Below are 22,314 nucleotides of genomic sequence, written 5' to 3'. Positions count from 1 at the left end.
GGAAGGAAGTATATCTATTATGTAATATATCTCGACGGATATCGGTAAAAAAACGGTATTTATTTAGAACATAATCCTCAGCACCAATTTCAATGACGTTGAAATATGTTGTCAAGACCATCATTCTGAACAACTTTTTTCTATACGTAAATATAATAGGCGGACTCTTTTAGTTTCCGAGAAATTCGCGAAAAACTGCTACTACTACATTGAATTTTGTCTATTATATGTATAGGAAAAAAGTTGACAATATATTTCAAGTTCGTTGACATCGGAGCTGAGGACCATGTTCTAAATAATTACCAAAAAAAACTGTCGCTTCATATATATATACACATATGTTTTTCACCGTAAATATGCGTATCAATCGGTTAATCGAGTGATAGAAAAATTTGATCTGTTGGCGCCTGCAAAATACGCGCGTAAATTGCAAGCATTTTCTCGTCGCTGATAGTCTCTTTCTCGAGTGTCCTTCGAAACAAAACAACGTATACACATTACAAACAACAATTTGTAAACATCTGTTAAAAAATAGCTCGCAAAGACGACTCTTGTGAATTTCATTTATACTATCATTTAGACCGTACCCTTAACTGGACGTTTCGAACGTAATCGTTATTTAAGGTGAACTTAACCACACCAAAACGGTAAATACATCGACGGCGAAAATTACTGTTGTATGTTGTGTGTGTGTGTGTGTGTTCCTTTGCGATGATCTCTCTTTTCTCTCTTGTAAACGCTATACAAGCCTAACCCGTGCGTAATACCCATACTCGATGTACGCTCTTTAATTCTAACATAATATTTTTGTCGATGAGATCATAATACTACATTGTCCCGTTGAAAACGGCGCACACACGCGTATCGTTCTCCCTGGCGAATGAAATTCCTCAGCTGCCGCAACCACAGAATAAAGGGCAACTTAATACGAACATTATTTTTTTTTTTAAGGCCGTTACACAGTGTTCAGCGCGGAAAATCTCAGCCTGTTAAAGAAAATGTAATAGGATCACAGGTGACGATTTCAGAACAGTTTAGAAATGGCTGGTCGATATCGATCAAACACGATAACATACTGACTGCCAGACTAATATTTAAGAGGATTGTAAACGACTGAAATGAAATTTCTGTTAAGTAATAACCATAAAGATTAGTATTCTGAATGGAGCCGAAAATTCACCTATAAATATATGTATAGGTGAGTTTACAGTTAACGATTCGTTTCCGTTTAATTAATACTAAATCAACTAGTCTGAATGTACTGTACCGTACAAAATCTATTACCGAAATTGTCGTTAAAAAGAGTCTGACGGAGAAACGAAGAAATAGAATAAACATTTCTGTTTTCCGCTTTACACACTGAACTGTAAATTGTTCGCTTTTAGAGACTCACGTGATCCCACCGTCCTAAGCGTAAGTATGGCAGTCGACAGTATCGATATAGAAAAATGTACTCTTACGAGAATAAATTACAAATCGTGGCAAAGAGCACGTGAGCTTCTGGCTGTAGTACGAATTCGTTTTCTTCTTCTCTTCTTAGGCAAGATCGTCAATGTCACCGAAGCATATAAAAAGGAGCAATCCGTACACGATTACCCCGTCACTTTTACACGTATAAAATTCGAAAAACTCTTCTCTACGACTTCATTTAGTCATCAATGTAATGTACCCTAATCGCAAGAAAGGATTCAGACATTATTTAGGATAGACCTTACATTTCAGGACGTCCTTTTGTTTCAATCGTATCTATGTACACACCACGTGTTCGATCACATAGAAAAAGATACACGGTCGAACGTTCGTAATAAACCGTCCGATTTCTTGCGTAAAAACACTTTTAAAAATGTACCACTCACACAGTCTTGCAAAACGCAAGTCCACTGACAAGAGTGTGGCAGTGTTCAGTTACATTGGCAAGTATATATATATATTTTTTCTGCGTTTCACCGTAGAAAACAACGTTAGTACCGGAGGAAAAGAACAAATTGACTAGGAAACACTCTTGTTCCAGTCCAATCACACTGGGTCGACGTTCGTTTTTGGCGCAAACCGTTCGAAAACTGTTCGATACTGACGCCGTTCATCGGCCCCCTCCCCGTTGACTTTTTGTCTATTGCCAATCGCGCGTTACTGCGTTTCCGTGTGCCGAAATATAATAATCCCCGCAAAAAAGAAAAGTTTTATATCGTGTAACGTGATCACGTGACAAACCTTATCTCTCTCAGGTACTAACATTGAGAATGTATCATTGCAGTCTATTGAATTGAGATGGCACAAGGTCTGCGGAATCTCTTCTAGCACTCAAACTCGGACGCTGTTATGGCATTCAGATCTTTCATGAGACCCTCCAAGTTCGCCATCTCTTGATTCAGTTCTTCTGTACTGTACGAAGGCTGTAAAGAAAATTTACAATAGTCAATGTGTCGTGGATATTACCTTTAGCTATAAGTATGTGTACGTGTGGAAGGTTGGTATTCAATATGGCGTAGAAGACTTCTTCTTGAGAGTGAGAGTTGAGGGTGTTATATACCTTTTCTGTATTACTATATATTATAGATAAATAAAATATCGTGCATTAGATATAGAAGAAAGAAAGACTTCTTTTTGGCAATCAAAAACCAACACAATGAACTGTTCCCACGTCCTGCAGGGAACCTGTTGAACCCTCATACGCTCCTCGGGTGAAAATTCACCCATTTTCTATTTTCAAATGCTGTGATATTTGTAATTTGAGATAAAAATGCTATTTATATATGTAATAATTGCAAAATGTGAGGAATAAGTTAACAAATGTGACTAACTTTTTATGAAATACAGTATAACAGGTTAATAATAACATTAATTTGAGTGTAAAGAAAAAAATGGGTGAAATATCACCCGAGGGTCTTATGTTACTATTCCTGGGGAGCATATGAGAGTTAAATACAACTACAGTTGACACGCAATCAGATCATTACTCGAGTGATTTTGTAAACACGGGACAAACAATCATTCTCCCACTGTTACATTCTCAAGAGCATGGACTTTAATCGAAGGATTAACCTTACCTTTAACCGCTCAACTTCTTCCGAAGTGTGTATTGGATTTGAAACGGAGGCTAATCGGTTCTTTGCTAATTGCGTGGTGCTTTGTGGTTTCTTGTAGGGGCTACCAGACATCGTGGGTCTCACAGTCACTTGAGAAACTGTGTAAAAGCAATAACGATGCCACAACGTACAATTAATGACGCCATTAGGAAATAAGAGGTACAGTGGACTGTTTAGTGGCAATATGTTTAGTGGCAATATAGCTAGAATCCACTGTACGTGTAAATAATAAGATTTACTACCGTGTTTCTGTTGTGCCGGCGTGGAAGGTGCCGACTGAGGCGGTGGCGCTGGAACACTGAAACTTTTTAAGGGATGGCCTTGCATCCTCTTACTGCTACCACTACCATCCGTTCCTCCGCCGCTACTCGACGGCTGACTGCTGTTACCGTAATGGCCTGAAGCGTACTGAGTACTTCCAGTGTACGGCTGTCCGCTGGTACCGTACGATAATTGCTGTAAATCAGCATTATTATACGCACAACTGAATTGTTTATTTAAGGGGAACATTTGTTATCTTACAAGAACCTTACTTGGTTTTGCAGCGGTTCGTAAGAGCTTGAAATGTTGCAAGAATCTGGACTCGATTCTGGTGTTGGTTCTAATGTAATGTGCGCTCGACTTAAGCTATATTGTGCCACTGTTCGGGGGTAATTCTGCCTGACGGATGGTGTGTCGCTGCAGGAAGTATGAATCGTTGGTTGCGACATACTTGTGTTCACTATTGGCGTGGCGGTCGCTATAGCTGTAACAGGTCGAGGTTTTTGTTGGTACAGCTTAAATACACTAAGTTTAATCGGAGTGGAGTGGACAGACAACCTTATATCGTTCTTAAAATATATCTATTTTTCAATATAACCTCCTCGAACATCAATGCGCATGAACCAACGATATTCCAATTCTATTTAGCATTATTTAACATTAACTTACGTTGATGTAAAGACGCACTGTCAACAGGCAGTGTAACGAGTTTAGGTTTATGGCTTCCTCGACTATGCTGCCTGCTCAGGGTCGAGCACTTCTCGTCAGTGTTACCACCTAATATCGTGTGAATGAACAAAAAATCGACGAAAAATCAGGAAAACAGTGAACGAAATATAATTTCTCTTTCAAGACATTAATCAACTAAGGGTACCCATAAATCGAAGTAAATCATTAGAATCGTGTATGACTATGATCAAACTAAATTGTATTCATTTCTTGTGTATACTTGCAAAAGAATACAATATTGAAATTCAATTGGGAGGAACTGAAATTCTGTGCAGTTGTGTGATATGTTACGATACTCTGGTATAGAATTTTTCTCTCAACACTTACCCATATAACTTGGTACGTAAGTACGTTTATCCAACGAACTAGAATTTCCGTGTACACTATCTTGATTGTAATCCTGATTACTGGATCTGGGTAATGTGTTACTAGCTACACCACTGGTGGACGCTTCTCCATTTATCGAGGATTTTTCCAGAGCTTTCAGCTCCATCTGATCGTGGTGAATCCACAAGTCTGGTGGCTTGATATTTGTCTTTGGATTCGCGTCCTTCATGTATCTAAATATTATAATTGTAATTTTCAGAACTCACAAACGTGACGTGATGGAAATATAAAATTTCGTACACACGTATTACATACCCCTTCTTCCTGTCAGGCGTGTCCGGATTCCGTTTGCAACACATCACCACCACTACAACTGCCACGCCAGTGATAAGAACAATGAAACAGCCCACAATGATATAGATCAGTATATTCGAGAGTCCTCGTCCGTCTGTAAGTTACATTAATTCCTTATTAGAAAAAACTATTAGATATTCGTGAAATGGATTCTACCATATCGCTCTACACAACAAAAAACAATTATTCGTCTCGCTTTTAACGTTTCCATTACTTCGACACTCACTACTTTCAGTTGCATGCAATTCTAACACGAAAAAAAAAAAAGAAAAAAGAAAATGATCTAAAAGAGAATAATAATATCTTACCTCGACCATGCAATTCATCATAGACATCCATGCCATTGCCTAGCGTAGAAATAAAAAAATTGAACAGAATAATTAACATACACCGATTTACTGTACACACGATACAAAGAGATGAACAGAAATAGTATGGTTACTGAAGATAATGACACCGTACGCAATACTTTAACAGAAACTCTGTCGAAAGAAAAACCATCGAAATTGTTTGAATGCGTGCACGTGGCCGTTAAATGAACGATCAACCCACTTACTCAGTGGTGTTTTGAACGGAACGGTCGTGGAAAATGGACCGTAACCCTTCGAGTTCCGGGTCTGAATCTTAAAATAATACGTTGTACTCGGTTTAAGGCCTTTCACGATGAACTCAGTCTTGTCGCCGATAACTGCTTCGAGTAACCAGTCGCGATCCCACTTTGTGTTATCGGTCGAATAAAATATAATGTATCCTGAAACATGTTTTTATATAATTGCCTGTGCATTTGTAATGCCTTCGTGGAGATGAAAGTCAAATTGATACCTGTGATCGGTCCATTAGGCTGTTTAGGTGGTTGCCATCGTAGCAAGACAGAAGTCGGACGGTCCTCGATAATTTGTATCGACAAATCCCTTGGCGCAGAACTCGGCACCGCTTCTTGCGTTTGATTCGACGCGACCATGCTCCACGGTGATTCTCGCTTTCCCTGAAAAATAATAATAACAATAATATTTTTCATTTTTAGACAGCCACTTTCAACGTATTAAAGTTTCAAGAAAATCGGAGGTAACGACCGAATTTTACACTATTATCTAATGACATCTGACAAGGATTCCCTTTTAAATATATCATAAATACCTTAACTAGTTTCACTGCAAATTCGTACAGAGTGTTCGGTTTCAAGTCATGTATCATACAGTTGAGATCAGTGGCGTTGTGATACCTAAAACGAGGACTGCTGCTGTGATGATGCGTATAACGCACCACGTAATACCGATTATCCGTCACAAACTGCAACATTAATGCTCATCAAAACACTTTCCCGGGTTTCCCGGCAAAACTGCGGAATATTCGATGAACATACTTGAGTTTTCGCTAAAGTTGTGTCAGTCCAATATAATACTACGGTAGTGTCAGATAAAACGGCAGCTTTAAGACCAACCGGCGGTATCAAAGGCAAAGAAGATTCGGACGCTCTTACATTTGCATAAGCTGGCGGACCATCGCCGGCATCATTTGTTGCTCTCAAGCTGATTACGTATTCCGCCATTGGTTCTACGAAAACGTCCAACAAAATTATCATTTCCTATCACCTCGATTTTATATCGATTACATGACTTGAAAAATCACCTAATTGATCGATGGTATAAGAACGTTCTTTTCCCTCGAGAAGCCGTACTTCAACATCAGGGACGCCTTTACCCCATCCAAGTTTATATCCTTTCACCTTTATACTCTGATCCTTTGGTGGGTTCCACAATACTTGTATATAATCCGACACCACCTTTGCTGTAACATAGAAAATATGTATTTATATTTCATACGGATCATTCCACACAAAATCGGACACTTTCTGGAGCACCATTTCGGATTTTGTTCAAATTTGGATATGTTGTAGTCTTTAGCGATATATAAACGTATCTCGAAGGATTTTTGAACAATTTTGAAATTGTTGATTTTACAGCTGTTTGAAATTTAGAGTCGACGAAGTCCTATATTTCCTGTACATGTGTCAACTATCATAGCAGAAAATACAAAAGAAAAAGAAGAAATATTAACTAACTCTTTAAATTGCTGGGTGTATTCGGAACCCTTTTCTCGTCCAACTCGGTTTCGAACGTCTCTATCTGTATCCATTCGGCCCAAGGCCCAGTTCCGTTCACGTTTAAGGCACACATGCGAACTTGATAGACGACATGTTTCTCAAGCCCTGTGAGCACTCTCGAGCGTTGATTTCCCTCGGTGGTTATAGTGACTGGCTGCGAGCCACGATCCTGTCGGCGATAACGGATCTTGTAGCCGGTGATAATTCCATTTCCTCCCATCAACGGCGGCTCCCATCTTATAATAATACTCTACGATCAAAGATAGAACGTGTTACACGATGACACCGTTTACACTTCGGCTTCAAATGAACGATTTCAAGTGACAGAGTTGGGCACAATTTTGTTCGAATAACATATAGTTAAAGGTACTTGAACAAGAAGGATGTAAATGAACCATCTTGGGGAATTAATCCTGACGAAACTGTTGCTTATGGTGCTGCAGTTCGTTACTCTCTGGAGAGCAAGAAGACTCTGACATAGTGAAAAGTAACAGTATCTAAGGGCATCATTCTGAGCTTTAAACAATTAATCAGATTAAATAATTATTTGCCAAATGTTGATTCATTCAAGAAGAAGTGTTATTTTGTTATAAAAATTGGAATTTCCACGTATAAACGATTGAAATTGACAAAGTGCTTGTTTTTTTATCTTTTATTCGTTATTCGAAACTTTATCTAATAATTTGCCCATCTCTGCCAAGGGACAAGACGCACTGTAGGACTAGCTGGCTCTGCCGTGATGTTATGCGGCGGCTGTGTAGGCTGCGCGCTGTACGTCCTCACTATGATATCCCTGCTAAACGCGCCAGGGCCGTTCTCGTTCACGGCTTGGACTCTAATACTGTATTCTGTATAAGGCACGAGGTCCACCAATTCGTGCATGGTACTAGTGGTTTCACGCGTGATCTCCTGTTTGTCACCCTTCAAAAATATCACACAACGAACACTTTGAGGTTACGTAATAACTTATAATAGTGTCTTCTAAGCTTTATATTTTGAATGGATTTGCAATTAGCTGCAAGCATGTATTGCACCATGTTCCAGTATAGTACACCCATACCTCGCTTTACTGCCTAGATACGTTCCTAGATAAATTCAATTGGATCTGTTCCAATTTTTTATAAAATAATATAGTTTTTAGTTCATAAAGCATTTTATTCTTTTTAATTTCCTATAAAAATGCATTTTTTTTTGGCCGTATAAAGAAACATTGTGGGCCGTAAATCAAAAAAGTGCTATAATTAAAAAAGGCCGTTATAGCGAAATGCCGTATAACGAGGTATAGGTGTATAGAGAGTCCATAAATATAAGAATGTCGGAGTTCCTAGACTCTGGATGATTGATCTCTATTAACTGGACCAAGGAGTATTTAGCACTAGGATAATTATTAATATTTATATATACCTCGACGAATGTGATGATGTATTTAGAAATTCGGCCGTTAATAACTTGCGGTTTCTCCCAAGCTAAGGCGACGCTCACGCTGCTTGTGGCGTGCCCTTCTAAATTCAATGGAGGTCCGGGAACATTGGCCTATTAGAAGAGATTAATTATAACAGATATACATTAACAATACCAGACGCTTATTTTATTTTCTTTTTTTAATTCTGTTACAGACCTCTGTGAGGGTGGTGACTTGTAATACTTCGCTGGACATTCCAGGACCTCTAGCGTTTAAGGCAACCACCCGAAACTGATACGTCATACTCGGTTGTAAACCACGTATCATTGCCTCCAATTTTTGTTGCGTATTCATAACTCTTTCTCTGCAAGATTTTATCACTCATTATGATATGCACGGTACGACGGGGGGTGGGGGGAACGGTTTACATTTGTTTGGATCGTTTAAAGAAACGAATCATCTTACCTTTCACCACCTTCTTGCTTGTAATAAATATAATAATTTAGAATGTCCCCGTTCGTGTTCTCCGGTTCTTGCCACCTCAGAGTGACGAATCTGGCGGTAACAATGACGAGGCTCAGATTCCTCGGGGCTGATGGAACGCTTCCTTCGGCCAACTCCAGGCTGTCTGTGTCGTCTATAAAATGGGATTTTGGATCGTATAGGGAATTGGGAAACGTAACCGACCCAGGAAGATCGGCTGGATCGTCGGACGGGCTGATGGTCAACGGTGGATTCGGCGTGAACGCGGACAACGTGTGACCCAAAAGGGTGCTCGGGTGCTGCCACGTTTTATTGTACAATTGACGGTGCAACAGTAACTTCTTCTTGGGAATTGTTTTCGGGGTAGTTGTTCGGTGGGAGTTCGCTTTTCCTGGGTATCAGTTGGTTAGCATGCAACACAGTTATCGAGGAGGACACGCAAATGGAAAACAAAGAAAAAAAAACAAAGAAATAATAATGAAATTATAATGTCGAACAGAAACGAAAGATAAAGAATAACGTGGAGTGAGTCACGAGGAATGAAACAGAATATCTGAATATCTCTGGAAAATTTAGACGTGTGCATGAATCATGCACAGAATGTAAGTTCTATGGTTCCTAAAGGTGAACCTTCTTAAACCATTTTAATGCTGTGACACGGGCCGTATTACGTTGTTTCGTATATCAACAAAGCCATCACAGATATTTAGGTATTCTGTACCACACAACTGACTCTGTAGGTACCCTCACAAACTTTGAGGATAATAGTGTACAATTCAGTCGGTACCTTCGATTTTCTTCAAACTTTAATATGTTGAAAGAGGCTCTCTAAAAAGGCAAATTTTCATTTTTAAAAATGTCACGAACAATTAGAAGTACCTTTAATTTCAAGTTAAATTTCTAACCTAAACGTCACTATAAATGCAGATTAAGTGAAGGAACATAATCTTAAAACAGTAAAAAGGGAGGTTTAATTGTTTATAGAAAAAAAAAATAATTTTCCCCCCTTTCAACATATTAAAGTTTGAAGAAAATCAGAGATATTGGCCGAATTATACACTATTACCAAATTGAGAACTACAATATAACAATAAATCATCCTCGAAATTACTCACACGGAAAGTTTCATACGCTGTGAAATGTATACTCACTGGGTTGGCTAATCGTTAGACGTGCCGCAGCTTGTACGCTGCCGGCTGAATTTGTTCCGATGCATTGAAAAATTCCAGCATCTATCGCCAGCAGACCGTTAATTCTAAGGTAACTGCTGGAAGTAATCGCGCAAGAAGTATTTAACTCGTGAAAATTAATCAGCTTGCTTCCAATCTGTTCTGAATCGGTATTAGAAAATTTACCCATTAATGATTTGCCAGTACGCATTGAACGTGATACGTTCTCCATTTTTCAGCCATGAGATTTTCGGCTCTGGTTTTCCATAAATGTCACACTCAAATTCTAAATCTTGATTCTCGCTAGCTACCTTGTCTTCTGGCTTTTTTACAAACCTTGGGGGCACTGAAGATGGAAAGATGTGGGTAATACAAAATTTAAAAACAAGAAAAAAAGAAAGGTAAATTAAAAATTCGTCCACACAAGCAATTCTCAGCCATAAATACCTTGTACGATTAAGTCAGCGGCTGCGTCTAAAGTTTCAACTTCGTTCTCGGCACGACATTGGTACGAACCATCGTCTCTTTCTTGGACATTATTAATTACGAGACTGGACGCAGCAACTTTACGATACCTGAACAATAAAATGACAAACCGTCAGCTGGAAAAATTCTCTGTTTACAATCTACAGGGTGGCCTATTTAATAGTATTTTCTTAAATGGAACCATATATTTTTTAATGCAGTTTTTGAATTCAAATATCTCCTAAACTGACGGTTTCTAGGTATAAATAGGTTAATAATTTTTTACAGAGAATATCGAGCTGCAGCGATCAATGCATTAAAAAATATATAGTTCCATTTAAGAAAATAGAGTCGACCTTCATACGTCCTCTACGCCTCCACCTACAAATAAACTATTGAAATCAAATTATGCCCCCCTCGATACCATTCAACTTTTGTTTGAAACAGTTTTCGGTATCACGAATAATTTCAGAGATATTCGACGAGATCGATTTAAATAGGACACCCTGTATATTGTGGTTATGCGTCGATCACACGGACCTAGAATCGAAAGATGCTAAATCGATGGCCACACCATCCTTCAGCCACAATATACTTGGCTTTGGATACCCATTGGCAGCGCACTCCAGGGTGACCGTTGATCCTTCGACAACTTCTTGCCTAAACGGTTTAGCTATGAAGACTGGCGGTGTACTTTCCTGATCTATCAGGTAAAAATCAAACGACAGATTACCACTTGCCTTGAATACTAAACATATAAATAATAATCTTTTAAAAGATTATACCAACCAATATCACTCGTCAATAATCCTAATTGTGCTTTATTACTCAGTCTATGTTGTCCGTAACTACTAGCATTACACCTGTAAGATCCAATGTCCTGCATGTTAACGTCGTCGATCTCTAATGCACCTATCGTACACAGAACGGAAAGACAATGTTTACATGACGTACTTGCGTTTTGCACGATCAATAATACCACAGGCGAGATATAAGAATAGACCTAACATTTTATGGGACTTGGTGTCCCACGAAAATCACGCTGGTCTGAGCGCACCTCTATATAAAAGTTTCCGATTTCAGGAACTACGTTCGACACCGTGATAACGCGCAGCACACACACCCGTGACTGCATATAGCGATACATATGTACATACATTATTGCCCTGGTTTCGCTAGCAAGGAATGGAATACTGAAATGGTACAGAGGCTTCTGACGCCCCTGCAGCATTGGACAGAAAATTACATTGCATGTTAGGTCTATTCTTATATTTCGTCTGTGATAATACAAAAATATATTGCTACCTGATGGTAAAACAGACATTCGACTACGGTCCAGCACAAGCGGATGTTCGTCTTTCAACCACTGTATACTCAGCGAACTAGAGGACGAAGGTAGTGTGCAACTTAAGTATGCAACTTGCCCCGGATAAACCATAGTGTCTTGCGGTTCCTTCTCGAATCCTGGCAGACCTTCAAAATGGATATTTCTGTGTGTACTCGTCCAGAACTCGCGCGCGCCACTTTCAAATCGCGTATGGTGTAGTTATACGATACACTGTGTGTGATTCTAGAGAGAGAACTAAACCGCTAATCCTAGATACTAACTTGCAAGTTTAATCGTGGCCGCTCGTGAGACAATAGCTCCAACATTATCTACGGAAGCTAAACACTGATAGCTTCCGGTTAATTCTGCACTACTGCCGTATACGCTATTTATGTACAAGGATCCATTCGCTAGCTGTGATCTACAATTTGAAGAATAAAAGAAAAAAAAGAGAGAAACAAGTAAGGACGAAGGATTTCCAAAAAGTGCCAAGAATAAAAGGTAATCTTGAAAATTATATACCGAAAACTATCCCCGATAAAGTTAATCGGTTGACCGTCGTCCGTTCGCCATTGTATAGTTGGTGCACCAAAGAAACTCTTTGCCTCGCAGTCCAATCTAGCTGGACCTCCTTGCTCGACCACCGCATCTTGTGGCTCGATGGTAAAAAACAAACCACCTGCGCTGGCTGCCAAGGACAAAATCGACTTGTAATTTTTGTTTCGTGGTGGATAAACAATAATGTACACAATTGGTATTTTTGTATACAACGCACCTTGTACAGTTAGTGATGGCGATAAATTTTAATTGTATCGGTATTTGGTATCGATACGTACTGACACCCAGAGTATCGATGCACATGTATATCGGGAATAAAATATCGATATTATCGGTATCGATAGTTGCAATTAAATTGGAAGTAATATAATCCAAAAATAAAAATAAATCATTTATTTAAGCAGATATTTGTTAAGGCAGATTCTCAGGCAACAATGTGAAAAAGGAATCGACCAATCGCAAACTTTATGGAAAGAGCTTGCGATTAATCTATTTTTTTACGACCTGTTAGGTTACGACAGATGCAACGATTGTATCGAAACTTCGATATTTATGGGTTAAGTATCGATACTGGAATATATCGTCACAAATATCGATATTGGAATTGAAAAGTATTGATGTTCGAAATATCGATAGGTATTGTATCGTCCATCACTACTGGCCCAGGTGTGGTTTAGCGCGATAAGTATAAGAAAAAGGGTCTTAAAAAAAAACGGTGCTCCAGTGGACATCTATCTTGGTAGCCCATCGTGAGGGTAAACTCGATATATAGGGGACCAGCAGGACTATCAAATTTCGATTGCACTTCGCGAGTTACTAAACACGTGCGTAGGCCGACCACGTAAATACTACGATACAGACGATGTTGAAAACTTGTGGGGGTTTATCCTATGGAAGACGTGAATTTACGGTGTTGGTGTGTAAATGGTGAAGGGATAAAGGGGGTCGGCAACCCTATAGAGGCACCCTTTGGCCCTTTCGGCGAGACACCCGAGCCGAGTGCCTAAATTCTCTTTTCCTTCCTTTCTTTTCTTTCTTCGGGAGCTTTGCGATCGTCCGATACGGACGTGTATACGCAACCCAGCGACGCAGAGGACGACGATTCGACCGGTATACATACTCAGTTTATCTGAATAGCCCCGCGCACGCGAGAACAAAGGAATAAGGGAATCCCTCGGACAGAACAATTTTATGGGACGCGCGAGATCCGAATGATATTTCCTACTCGACCGTTCGTTTAGTTTTAAATTCCACACGCAATCGATATACGCGGTGAAATATTCTTTCCTACGCGTGCGAACAAAGAATTTTCGTCTCCTTGAAACGTTGCCGTAAATCACGAGGACGCGCGCGTCATGTAGGTTACGTTTACCCTCGGTGGCGGTCGTCTCAACGGATAGGTATATATTTCCATCCCGAGAACAATCCCTTCCAGTTCTCATTGTTTCGTTCTGCATTATCTCAGTGAAAATAAGCTTCATTATTTTCATGAGAGAGAACGTTTTGTAACGCGTGCAAGTGTGTTCTCTCGTACAGAAGCCGAAGGAATTTGTCGATGTGTGTATATGTGCCTGGCGCTCGTTAAATTCTTTCTCGCGGGATTCTTCAAGATTCTTTATGAAAGAGATACGCATTATACGCTCGCGGACAATTACGAATATTTTCGCGGCCTAACAATCTTCCGGTGGCGGAAGACCTAACCTCTGGAACACGACTCTTTTCGCGAGACCCGTTATTACGGGAGAGTATGGGAATCTCTATTAAACGGAAAGTACAAAGAAAACTATGCGGATTAAAACATTGCCTAGAGGGAAAATATATGTATAGGAATGCATAGATTCACGAGGTATCGAATGCAATAACTCGTACACCGACGAGCAAACTCGGCTTCCCCTAGGGAAAAAAGCAATGTAGGGGTTAGGGCCTCCTATTGCTTCATAAATTTATTTTGAATACTGAAATAAATGTTAAACGAAATGTTAATTTAAGGAAGTCGAGTTTGCTCGTCAGTAAAGAACTTTACGACCAATGCCATGGTATCGATCGAAAATAAAACTGGCAAAGTCTTTTTTCCCCCGTTGACAGATAAAAGAGAAGTAACAATCGATAACAGACCGTCAGTCAGCGAGTCCCGGTAATTCGATCGAGGCTTCCAGAAAATTGAGAGACACTGTCCACGGTTATTGGGTTACAGTTTCACGCTCACGGTGGTCTGTCACCTTTCCGTGCAACCTTCACAGAAGGAGCGCGAACACGTCTTCAGCCGATCGACACAGAGTAGTAATTCTCGTCGTTGAAGCATTATTTTCTTTCAGTCTCTCCGCGAGAGTTTCTCGTTTCTCGATACATATCGCGTTTCGAGTTTTTACCGTCGCTCGATCGCGGCCAGCTTCGGTCGTTCGGTCGATCGAACGAAAACATATCGATTCGTTTCGTTCTTTCGATTCTCGAATCCCGATCTTCCATTTTCAAAAAATAATCGTTATGGATTAGTTCAGCTTCGCTTGACAGACCGTTTCAAGGGATCACGAAGACATAATCGTATAGGTAGACGTATGAATTAAGAAAAATGGATCGAAGAAACAGGAAAAAGGAAAGGAAACGTGCGAAATTTGGCGCCCGATAGCGCCGCAACGGCTCTCTGCATTCTCAAGCAAAATAAACCATTCGCCGTCTCGACTATTTGATTTATGAGTGCGGGCGACAACCTACCGCACGGCATACCGAAATAGATCAAGAGAGGAGAACCATTGCAGTGTGTACGCGCGAGGTAAATCTGTCGTGGGGAACAACCACTGCACCTTATTACGTACAGAGCGTTCTCTCTGGTACGCGACTGCAACGAGAATACATTGTGGTTAAATGAAATTAATCGGTGATAATATTCTATACAGATTGAACCTTCGAATAATAATTCATTCGGGAACTTTGCCCAAATCACGTTTCTTTACAACGGACACACTTATTAAATTTATTTATTAATCTTTCGTTACTTTCGATTCAATCGTTTTATTTTAGTTCAAACTCTTCAACACCCTGTAGATAGGGTGTTTGTCTGACATCGGTTTGTGCGTCTTGTTTAGTAGCTTAACGGGAGCGGAAGAGGGAGACAGAAGGGAGGGGAAGAACGAAAGTATCATGTACAAACTTACAACGAGTCTTGAAATCACTATCTCGGACGAGCTAAGTGTATCGGATAATATCCTCCAGATAAGGTTCACACGATCGATGGCGAGAATCGTTTCGCGATGCAAAATGTTTCCCCTCGTGGCTTCGTCGAACGATTATGGTTAAGCAAAAAATGCTTAGAAAGTAATGATACTTTCTCCATCTATCGGTAACCGTACCTTTTTCACCTTGATTCCGCCAGAAAAATGTAATAAAAATCCTCTGTAACCAACAGATTGGTCAATGTTCGTATGTTTTCTCTATTTTAGAACCCACTGGAACGTATCGTCGTTACTTTAAGAAATATTATACCTCGAGGAAGTCATGGTGCCATCATCACTACCTAGCACGATTTATAACCATCTGAATAAACAGATGCACAGCACACCACCACAATTTCTCTGGTCATTATAAGAGAATGGGAAGAACCATTGCTACCCTCGACGAGTAGACTTGTTCAAACAAATTAAACTTGTATAGTAAAACAATGTACAAGTCATCTTTAACCGTTTCGCATGAAACCAACAGCAAGACAAAGTAAAGCTGCAACTATAAGTGCAACGTTTCAAGGTTTCCATTATGAAAAACAACTTAACAATTTAATATTTTGTACAGAAACATATTTTAACAAAGTGTATTAAGTCACACTTTTCAAAATTCACAGGAGAGAAAATCAAAAGTGTGAAAACCTTGTAACTTTGGGACCCTGCGGTAAGAATTGAGCGAGAAACAATTGCTACCTTCGAAATATTCACTGGATTTAAGGCAAGTCTCTATAAACTTTCCATTAATTCCCCTATGCGATGAACTTCTCACTGTTTTAAAAATATGAACCTAATATCATTTTTAGACTATTACGTACCTATATTAAAAACTAGACGACTTGGAACCAAGTACTTAAACCGGTATTATGCCATCAAAGCTATACCAAAACCGATATATTACCGAAAACGGAAATAAATACCGGTATTTTTCGGTTTCTATAAGGGTAGGACTTATATAATAGTACAAAGTAAAATGTCATTTTTTTCAAAAGTGGACTTAACACACCTTGGCTTTGGGGGTCCAGATATTTTTCTTGCCGTGGATAAATCCTCCGAATCTCTTTTTTTTTTTTGCATTTTCTCGCACGCCGTTGGATTAATTCGTGGGGCGAGTTTGCATGCCCGTGGAACTCGGCAAAAGGGAAGGAGGGAGAATGTTGAAAAACGCGGTAAAAGTACACTCGACATGTGACGAACAGACCGTGAAGGAAGGCAAGGTATACCGTGTGTGTATGCGTGTATACCGTGGCACAACCGATCTACGGGGTGTCTCATAAATACTGATAAACCAGCGACGGGGATGAAGGATATTACGATCCCTCCTACAGGGGAATCAATTAATCGTTCGCGACAGTTGGGGGTCGTAGGGGTCGCACACCCAACACCCCGACGGTTAGCAGACAGACGGAAATCTAGGCTTGACTTTTGCGATCGATAAAATGAATTCCACGAGCCGGGTTTCATCCATCTTTCTCTTATCTTTTCTCGTGCACCGTGACTGTTACCGTACTTCCGTTCCAAGCACGCTGTTCCGCGAAACGTCCACGAAAGACGAGAATCGGGGAAAACCTGGAGCGCTGCCCTGAAAGGATAACGCATATGGACACCGGGGTATGTGTGGCTGGTAATGGAATTGCCAACGTGATGCAACTACGAGTGAACGTGATTCCTTTGTAAGGAGAAGAAGAAGGAATGTGACCGGATTTACAAAACTGGCGACACGGTGCAAGTGGAACTTACCCCTATCGTCTTGAAAAAGATGGTAGATACGAATCAGTAGGACATTGTTTTCTTTTACTATTACTTTTAAAAAAAATTAAACGTTTTTACATTGGAACTACCAGCCTTGAATGTATACTAAATTAAATTGTATAATACAATAATATACAGGGTGTCCTAGTATTGATGGTAGAAACAGCGAGAGGGTGATTCTAGATGAGACAATAAGTGGACAGTATGGAGTACATTTTTTCCGTTTGAGGCTTTGTTTTCGAAATAATCGACTTTGAATATTAATCCGAAAATTTACCATGGTAGTAAGTAGAAAGGAAATGCAATGAACAGACGCGCTAGCCAAGTTCTATTCAGTTAATAAAATCTGTTATTCCATATTTTCGATTTACTTTCTCATGTAGAATCACCCCCTCCGCGGCTGTACCATCAATACTGGGACACCCTGTAAAGAAGACAATCTACCATAATATATCATAAAATAAAATCTGTAATAAATGAAAAGCCATCATAAACTTCGTCGAAAAAACACAGTTTTAATTTCAGTAATGATAGAATAGTAAATCTGTAATTTTACATAATCTAGTCTAAAGTCGACATCGTTAAATGTTCTTGTACTTTCGATGTTTTAAGGTTGGTATGCATTTCAGGATTATTCTCAGCCCTGGCCAATTCGGGCTATATCGGAACACACGTTAAGAGGGGATATATCACATGTCGAAAGAAAATTAATCGAAGACCCCGTTCGTTGATATGCAGAGAGTGTCTTAGGTAAATCACCCTATACATCAATATGCACGAGTATACGCCGCGTGGGCGCTGACCATTAAGGTGTTGTTACGACATCGGTCGCACAGTACACGCGTTTGTAAATACCAATTTACACGGAACCACATTCGAACGCGGTTGTGTGTTGCACGATCGCGTTCCGTACTTATTTGGGCTACCAGCGCCACGGAGCAGATCTTCAATATGTGTCGAATTCACGGCACGAGCGCACAGTGGTACAGAACGCCTATTTAGGAGTTCAGAAGCTTAATTTGGGTGTAAAAATCGGAATTTCATAAGCAAACTTGGTAAGCATTTAATGTTCATATTTATTCTAGTGTTAATAATAATTTTTTTAAGAGAACTTGTGATTGACAATGATAACTCTGGGAAAACAAATTTTTTTTTGTTTCTAAAAAAATTATTAAAAAACATTACTTATTAATTCTGCAGGTTTTTAATAAATATGAACATTAAATATATGCTTACCAAGTTTGAAAGAAAAATCAATTCCTGCGATAGCAGAACTCTTGCATGATTAGAAATAGGGACATTGAGCTTATTAAACGTCAGAGTTTGAACTAATTTTTAAAAGGTGTCCGAGGTGAAAAAGGACCTATAAATTCTCCTGTAGTTCTTGTCTTAACCCTGATCCGTCCCTTGTGTCAAATTGGCACAATTTTCTCTAAAGAAATGACGTTACTCTGTCATGTGTAGGTAAGTTTAGCTGAAGTTTCGTGATTTTTACTTTAAAGAATTTGCACATTTAACTATTATCACTTCAATTTGACACCGATGGACGGATGAGGGTTAATTTGTCGAACCGTACGCGGTCAATCTCCACAATTCCCCAAACTAAGTTTATCTTAATTCGAAATTGTTCAAGGAACGATCGATGCAGTGAAATCAGGAGCTGACACCGGTGTTGAACCCATCATGTTCTGTTTATTTGGGCCCATAATTGTTCTGCAGTGAGCTGGGCGCCGTTAGTACCATATCCCAGAGACAAAGCTAACTGGTTTATTTGAGGAAGGCACCCTTTCAAGACCCCTTTCATTGTTTGAACGCTTCACCACCATGATGAGCCGGAAATGGATCTTTATATCCAACTAGACGGTGCGTATATGTAATAATGAAAAAGTAAATAAAAAGGATAATATGGGAACGATGCTTGCAGAACGAGCCGCAATGAACTACCATTCATTTCTACAAACATCGTTTTACCAACGAAACTATAACAAAAAAACAAGATAATTTATGAAATTACTACAATCTATTTTTTGAAACTGTCATTATTCTAAATAATACAGAATATTTTTTTACAAAATGTCCTTGTCAACTTTAAAAAGAAAAAACCTCATTCCATGAGGAAAAGATCTTAAATATTCATATACTTATTGAACTCTCGAGATGTATGCAACCCCTTAAAGTAATGACTCTGGACGTTTAGTAGATGCATTTTCTATCGTGATAAAATCGCAAGGAGAGGCTTGCCGCATTGTTGGAATACTATGCTCGAGTGTTTAACGCAAATACTTCCAGCGGTGCGACTTCTTCAGTGGGATACTCTCATTTCGAGATACAGAAATGATCAACTCGTAAAAGAATGTTCAAGATTTTCATAATTCCATACGCCAACATTTAAAAGAAACCAATTCATATGTTTAACATAAAAAAATGTTAATAATGTAGTTTATATACTTTTCAACTTATACGCGATTCAATCGTTTTCGCAAAACGTTCTCGAGAAGCACCTTTATTCATTTGTTATTAATAGACTGCGGATTTTATCCATTTATAGCCTAAAGGGCTCTGTGAGATACAATAAAAAACAAATTTAATTAGTGAGGTGTTTTTATTAATAAGTTTAATTAATTGAATATATATTTATTATACTTTTCTGTTATGTTATTTTGTTTTTTTAAATTTTTATATTCTTTATACTCAGCATGGGAGCATTAAATATTATATTAAATCATATCCAACAAATATTCTATTTTACTCTGAACCCAATAAGATACTTAAAAGGGAAAATAAATTTCTATGATTGCTCCTGTCTTTAAAAATTACTTTAAAAACGTCGATATTGCATGAAAATCCGCAGTCTAGTTATTAAGGATATTCTCTTCTTTAGAAAATTCTTACTAAATTAGACATTATTTATCTGTAACAAAAAAAGAAGTATTCGTTTGTCAAAGTGAATATATACCCTTAATGAGTCTGTACCATGGAAGGCACAAAGACTTATTAATGCTTGTGTACACTGGGCTAGGGGCTAGAACAATGGTCCCTGCCTTCTATCTCTCCCAATTCGTCGTTACTTTTATCAGGGGAACTATACTGCCCTCGTTATTGCGACAGTATTACCAAGGGATACCGTCCAGATCGTTGCAATCGGAAGTACACCCTGAATCCACCCCCTTATACGAGATAACCTTCACTGCATCAATAATACCCACCAGAAGTGCAGTGTCTCTCAACTTTCCTCGGACACACTTAACACTAGAACTACCAAGCAAGTAAAAATGAATTGTCAATAGACTCTTACAACGACGATTAAAATGTTATTATGACAATACATTTTCTCAGATCTTTTGCACCTTTTATTACGATATAAAAGTGAAGAAATTAGTCAATCTCTAAATTTTCAGAAGTTTTTCACGTTTATCCACCGATCGAAGCAAATATGCGTTTATCATCGGTAGTTCTAGTGTTAAGTCCCGAAAATTTACATGACAATCGGATCGTGGATACGTGATTTCTACACTTATAATTCCGTTTAATACCGCCAAGATCCTCCTTCTTCTATAAATTTCTATCCACGTATTCCGATTAAACGAACCCAGTCATTCAATTCCGTCCAGCAGTCTTTGTTCCCGTATGTTGTTTTCATTCGGTGCACAGAGTACCGAACGTTAAACGGCTTGTTATTTAATTCAAAGCCGTACCGATGGCGGCGAACGATCTAATGAAACAACAACTTGCATAATAATGGCACGTTACAAAAGTAAATACACAGAAAGGGTATTCCCGTGGTTACACGTCGAGATGCGCTCGTTCTTCTCCCTACGTGCGTCCGCCAAGTGTTAATCGTTACCGGAATTCCGAACGAATCTTGACAACTCTGCCCAATTCGTCGAGAAATCAATCGGTATTTCCACGGTGGTACGATTCGAATTGTCCTGGACAGAGGAACGTTTTCCACGTCGTAATCTCCGTTGAGAGATTAGCAAACAAGAAAATCGCGGAACGGTCTCGTAAATATTTGCTTTCTACTACGATGGGACGAGATGCAAACAGTGTTAACCGTGACGGGAATATATATACGATATTATTCCAGTTTTCCACGTTCATCGATAAAACGCCGTATAGAGTGCCGATGGGGCTTTATCACGTTCTTCTGTATAATCGAGCAGCCGTTTTCACGATGTATGACAAACGCTGTTCTGCGCAGAGACACTATAGGCTACCGTTTGCACGATATACAATCACCTGAGATTTAAATTATTTTTATAATAGTACGATCCTGTTTTGACTCGAGTATGCGCTGTAAAACGTCCTGTGTATCATGAAAGTAATGGTGAATAACGGGTTTCTAGTACTAGATTAAAAAAGAACTTACCCGATACGACGAATGTCAACAAAGCCAACGGGACAGCGAGAGTACGCGGCTCCATTGGGCCAGCGGGTGTCACAGACTCCGACGCGTACGAAAACCCAGCGTTATTTCTTCACGCGATCGCTGCACCAGCATACAATGTTCTGTCGAGCGAACACATCCCAATTCTCCCTTTGGCTCACCGTCGCCCGTTAAACAATTGTTCGTAACTCGCATCCGTGAACCTCATTCTCGCACTGCACTGTCGCGAGCACGACGATAGAACATGGCTAAACGACGGCTATACACCTCCGCATTGTCTCGAGTCGTCCGACGATCTGACTCGAGACGCCATTTTGTGGGCCCTCGCGACCGTGGCGCTATCGACGTGAAATCGGCGAATTAACAGGTGGTTTGAAATTTCGTTGATTGCGGGAGCAAAGAATTTAGACAGTGATTTTATTAAAATATAATACAGATGTTTGTCGTTGATTAATGGTAAATCACGTAACGTAAATAGTAATCACCTTTTTGATCGAAAAGATCTTAGTTGCGTAGGTGATAAGCTTGTTCGAAATTAATTTTTATATTTCTACAATCAAGAGTTGTTGAAAAATATCGTGTTGTTTTATTTAAAAAATATTTATTCATTGGTAAATTCAACGGACAAATTAAATATTGTCTTCAAAATCATCGTTCGCTTTCATTCGTCGAACTGAAAGGAAATATTTCTTACATTG

General features: G+C 39.3%; 1 protein-coding gene across 1 annotated transcript; it reads right to left on the bottom strand.

The window, feature by feature from the left end:
• Nucleotides 1-2,096: 2,096 nt before the first annotated feature.
• LOC107193989 (neogenin) lies at nt 2,097-21,745 on the bottom strand. The gene is made up of 27 exons (XM_015583539.1): nt 21,599-21,745; nt 12,230-12,395; nt 11,989-12,128; nt 11,686-11,853; nt 11,170-11,292; nt 10,921-11,083; nt 10,363-10,490; nt 10,102-10,261; nt 9,898-10,013; nt 8,729-9,137; nt 8,480-8,627; nt 8,266-8,394; nt 7,576-7,782; nt 6,820-7,111; nt 6,387-6,545; nt 6,121-6,311; nt 5,895-6,047; nt 5,580-5,742; nt 5,314-5,508; nt 5,066-5,104; nt 4,719-4,851; nt 4,404-4,636; nt 4,017-4,124; nt 3,620-3,831; nt 3,329-3,542; nt 3,048-3,184; nt 2,097-2,393 (listed from the first exon to the last, which is right to left on the bottom strand). The coding sequence occupies exons 1-27, from the start codon at nt 21,651-21,653 to the stop codon at nt 2,295-2,297; spliced, it is 4,440 nt and encodes a 1,479-aa protein (XP_015439025.1). The 5' UTR covers nt 21,654-21,745; the 3' UTR covers nt 2,097-2,294.
• Between the last annotated feature and the right edge of the window lie 569 nt (nt 21,746-22,314).

This window comes from Dufourea novaeangliae, unplaced genomic scaffold (assembly GCF_001272555.1).
Source record: "Dufourea novaeangliae isolate 0120121106 unplaced genomic scaffold, ASM127255v1 scaffold21, whole genome shotgun sequence".
In the NCBI taxonomy this organism is placed as follows: Eukaryota; Metazoa; Arthropoda; class Insecta; order Hymenoptera; family Halictidae; genus Dufourea; species Dufourea novaeangliae.
The sequence above is the reverse complement of the archived record's forward strand: the minus strand, read 5'-3'. Positions and strand labels throughout refer to the sequence as shown.

Bases quoted from the DNA above. Each gene is read 5' to 3' on its own strand.
- LOC107193989 (XM_015583539.1), bottom strand. From the start codon at position 21,653: ATGGAGCCGCGTACTCTCGCTGTCCCGTTGGCTTTGTTGACATTCGTC. The intron at 9,138-9,897 runs GTGAGTATACAT...ACTGATACCCAG, and splicing joins TCTAACGATTAGCCAACCCA to GAAAAGCGAACTCCCACCGA. The intron at 8,628-8,728 runs GTAAGATGATTC...AAAATCTTGCAG, and splicing joins AAGCAAGAAGGTGGTGAAAG to AGAAAGAGTTATGAATACGC.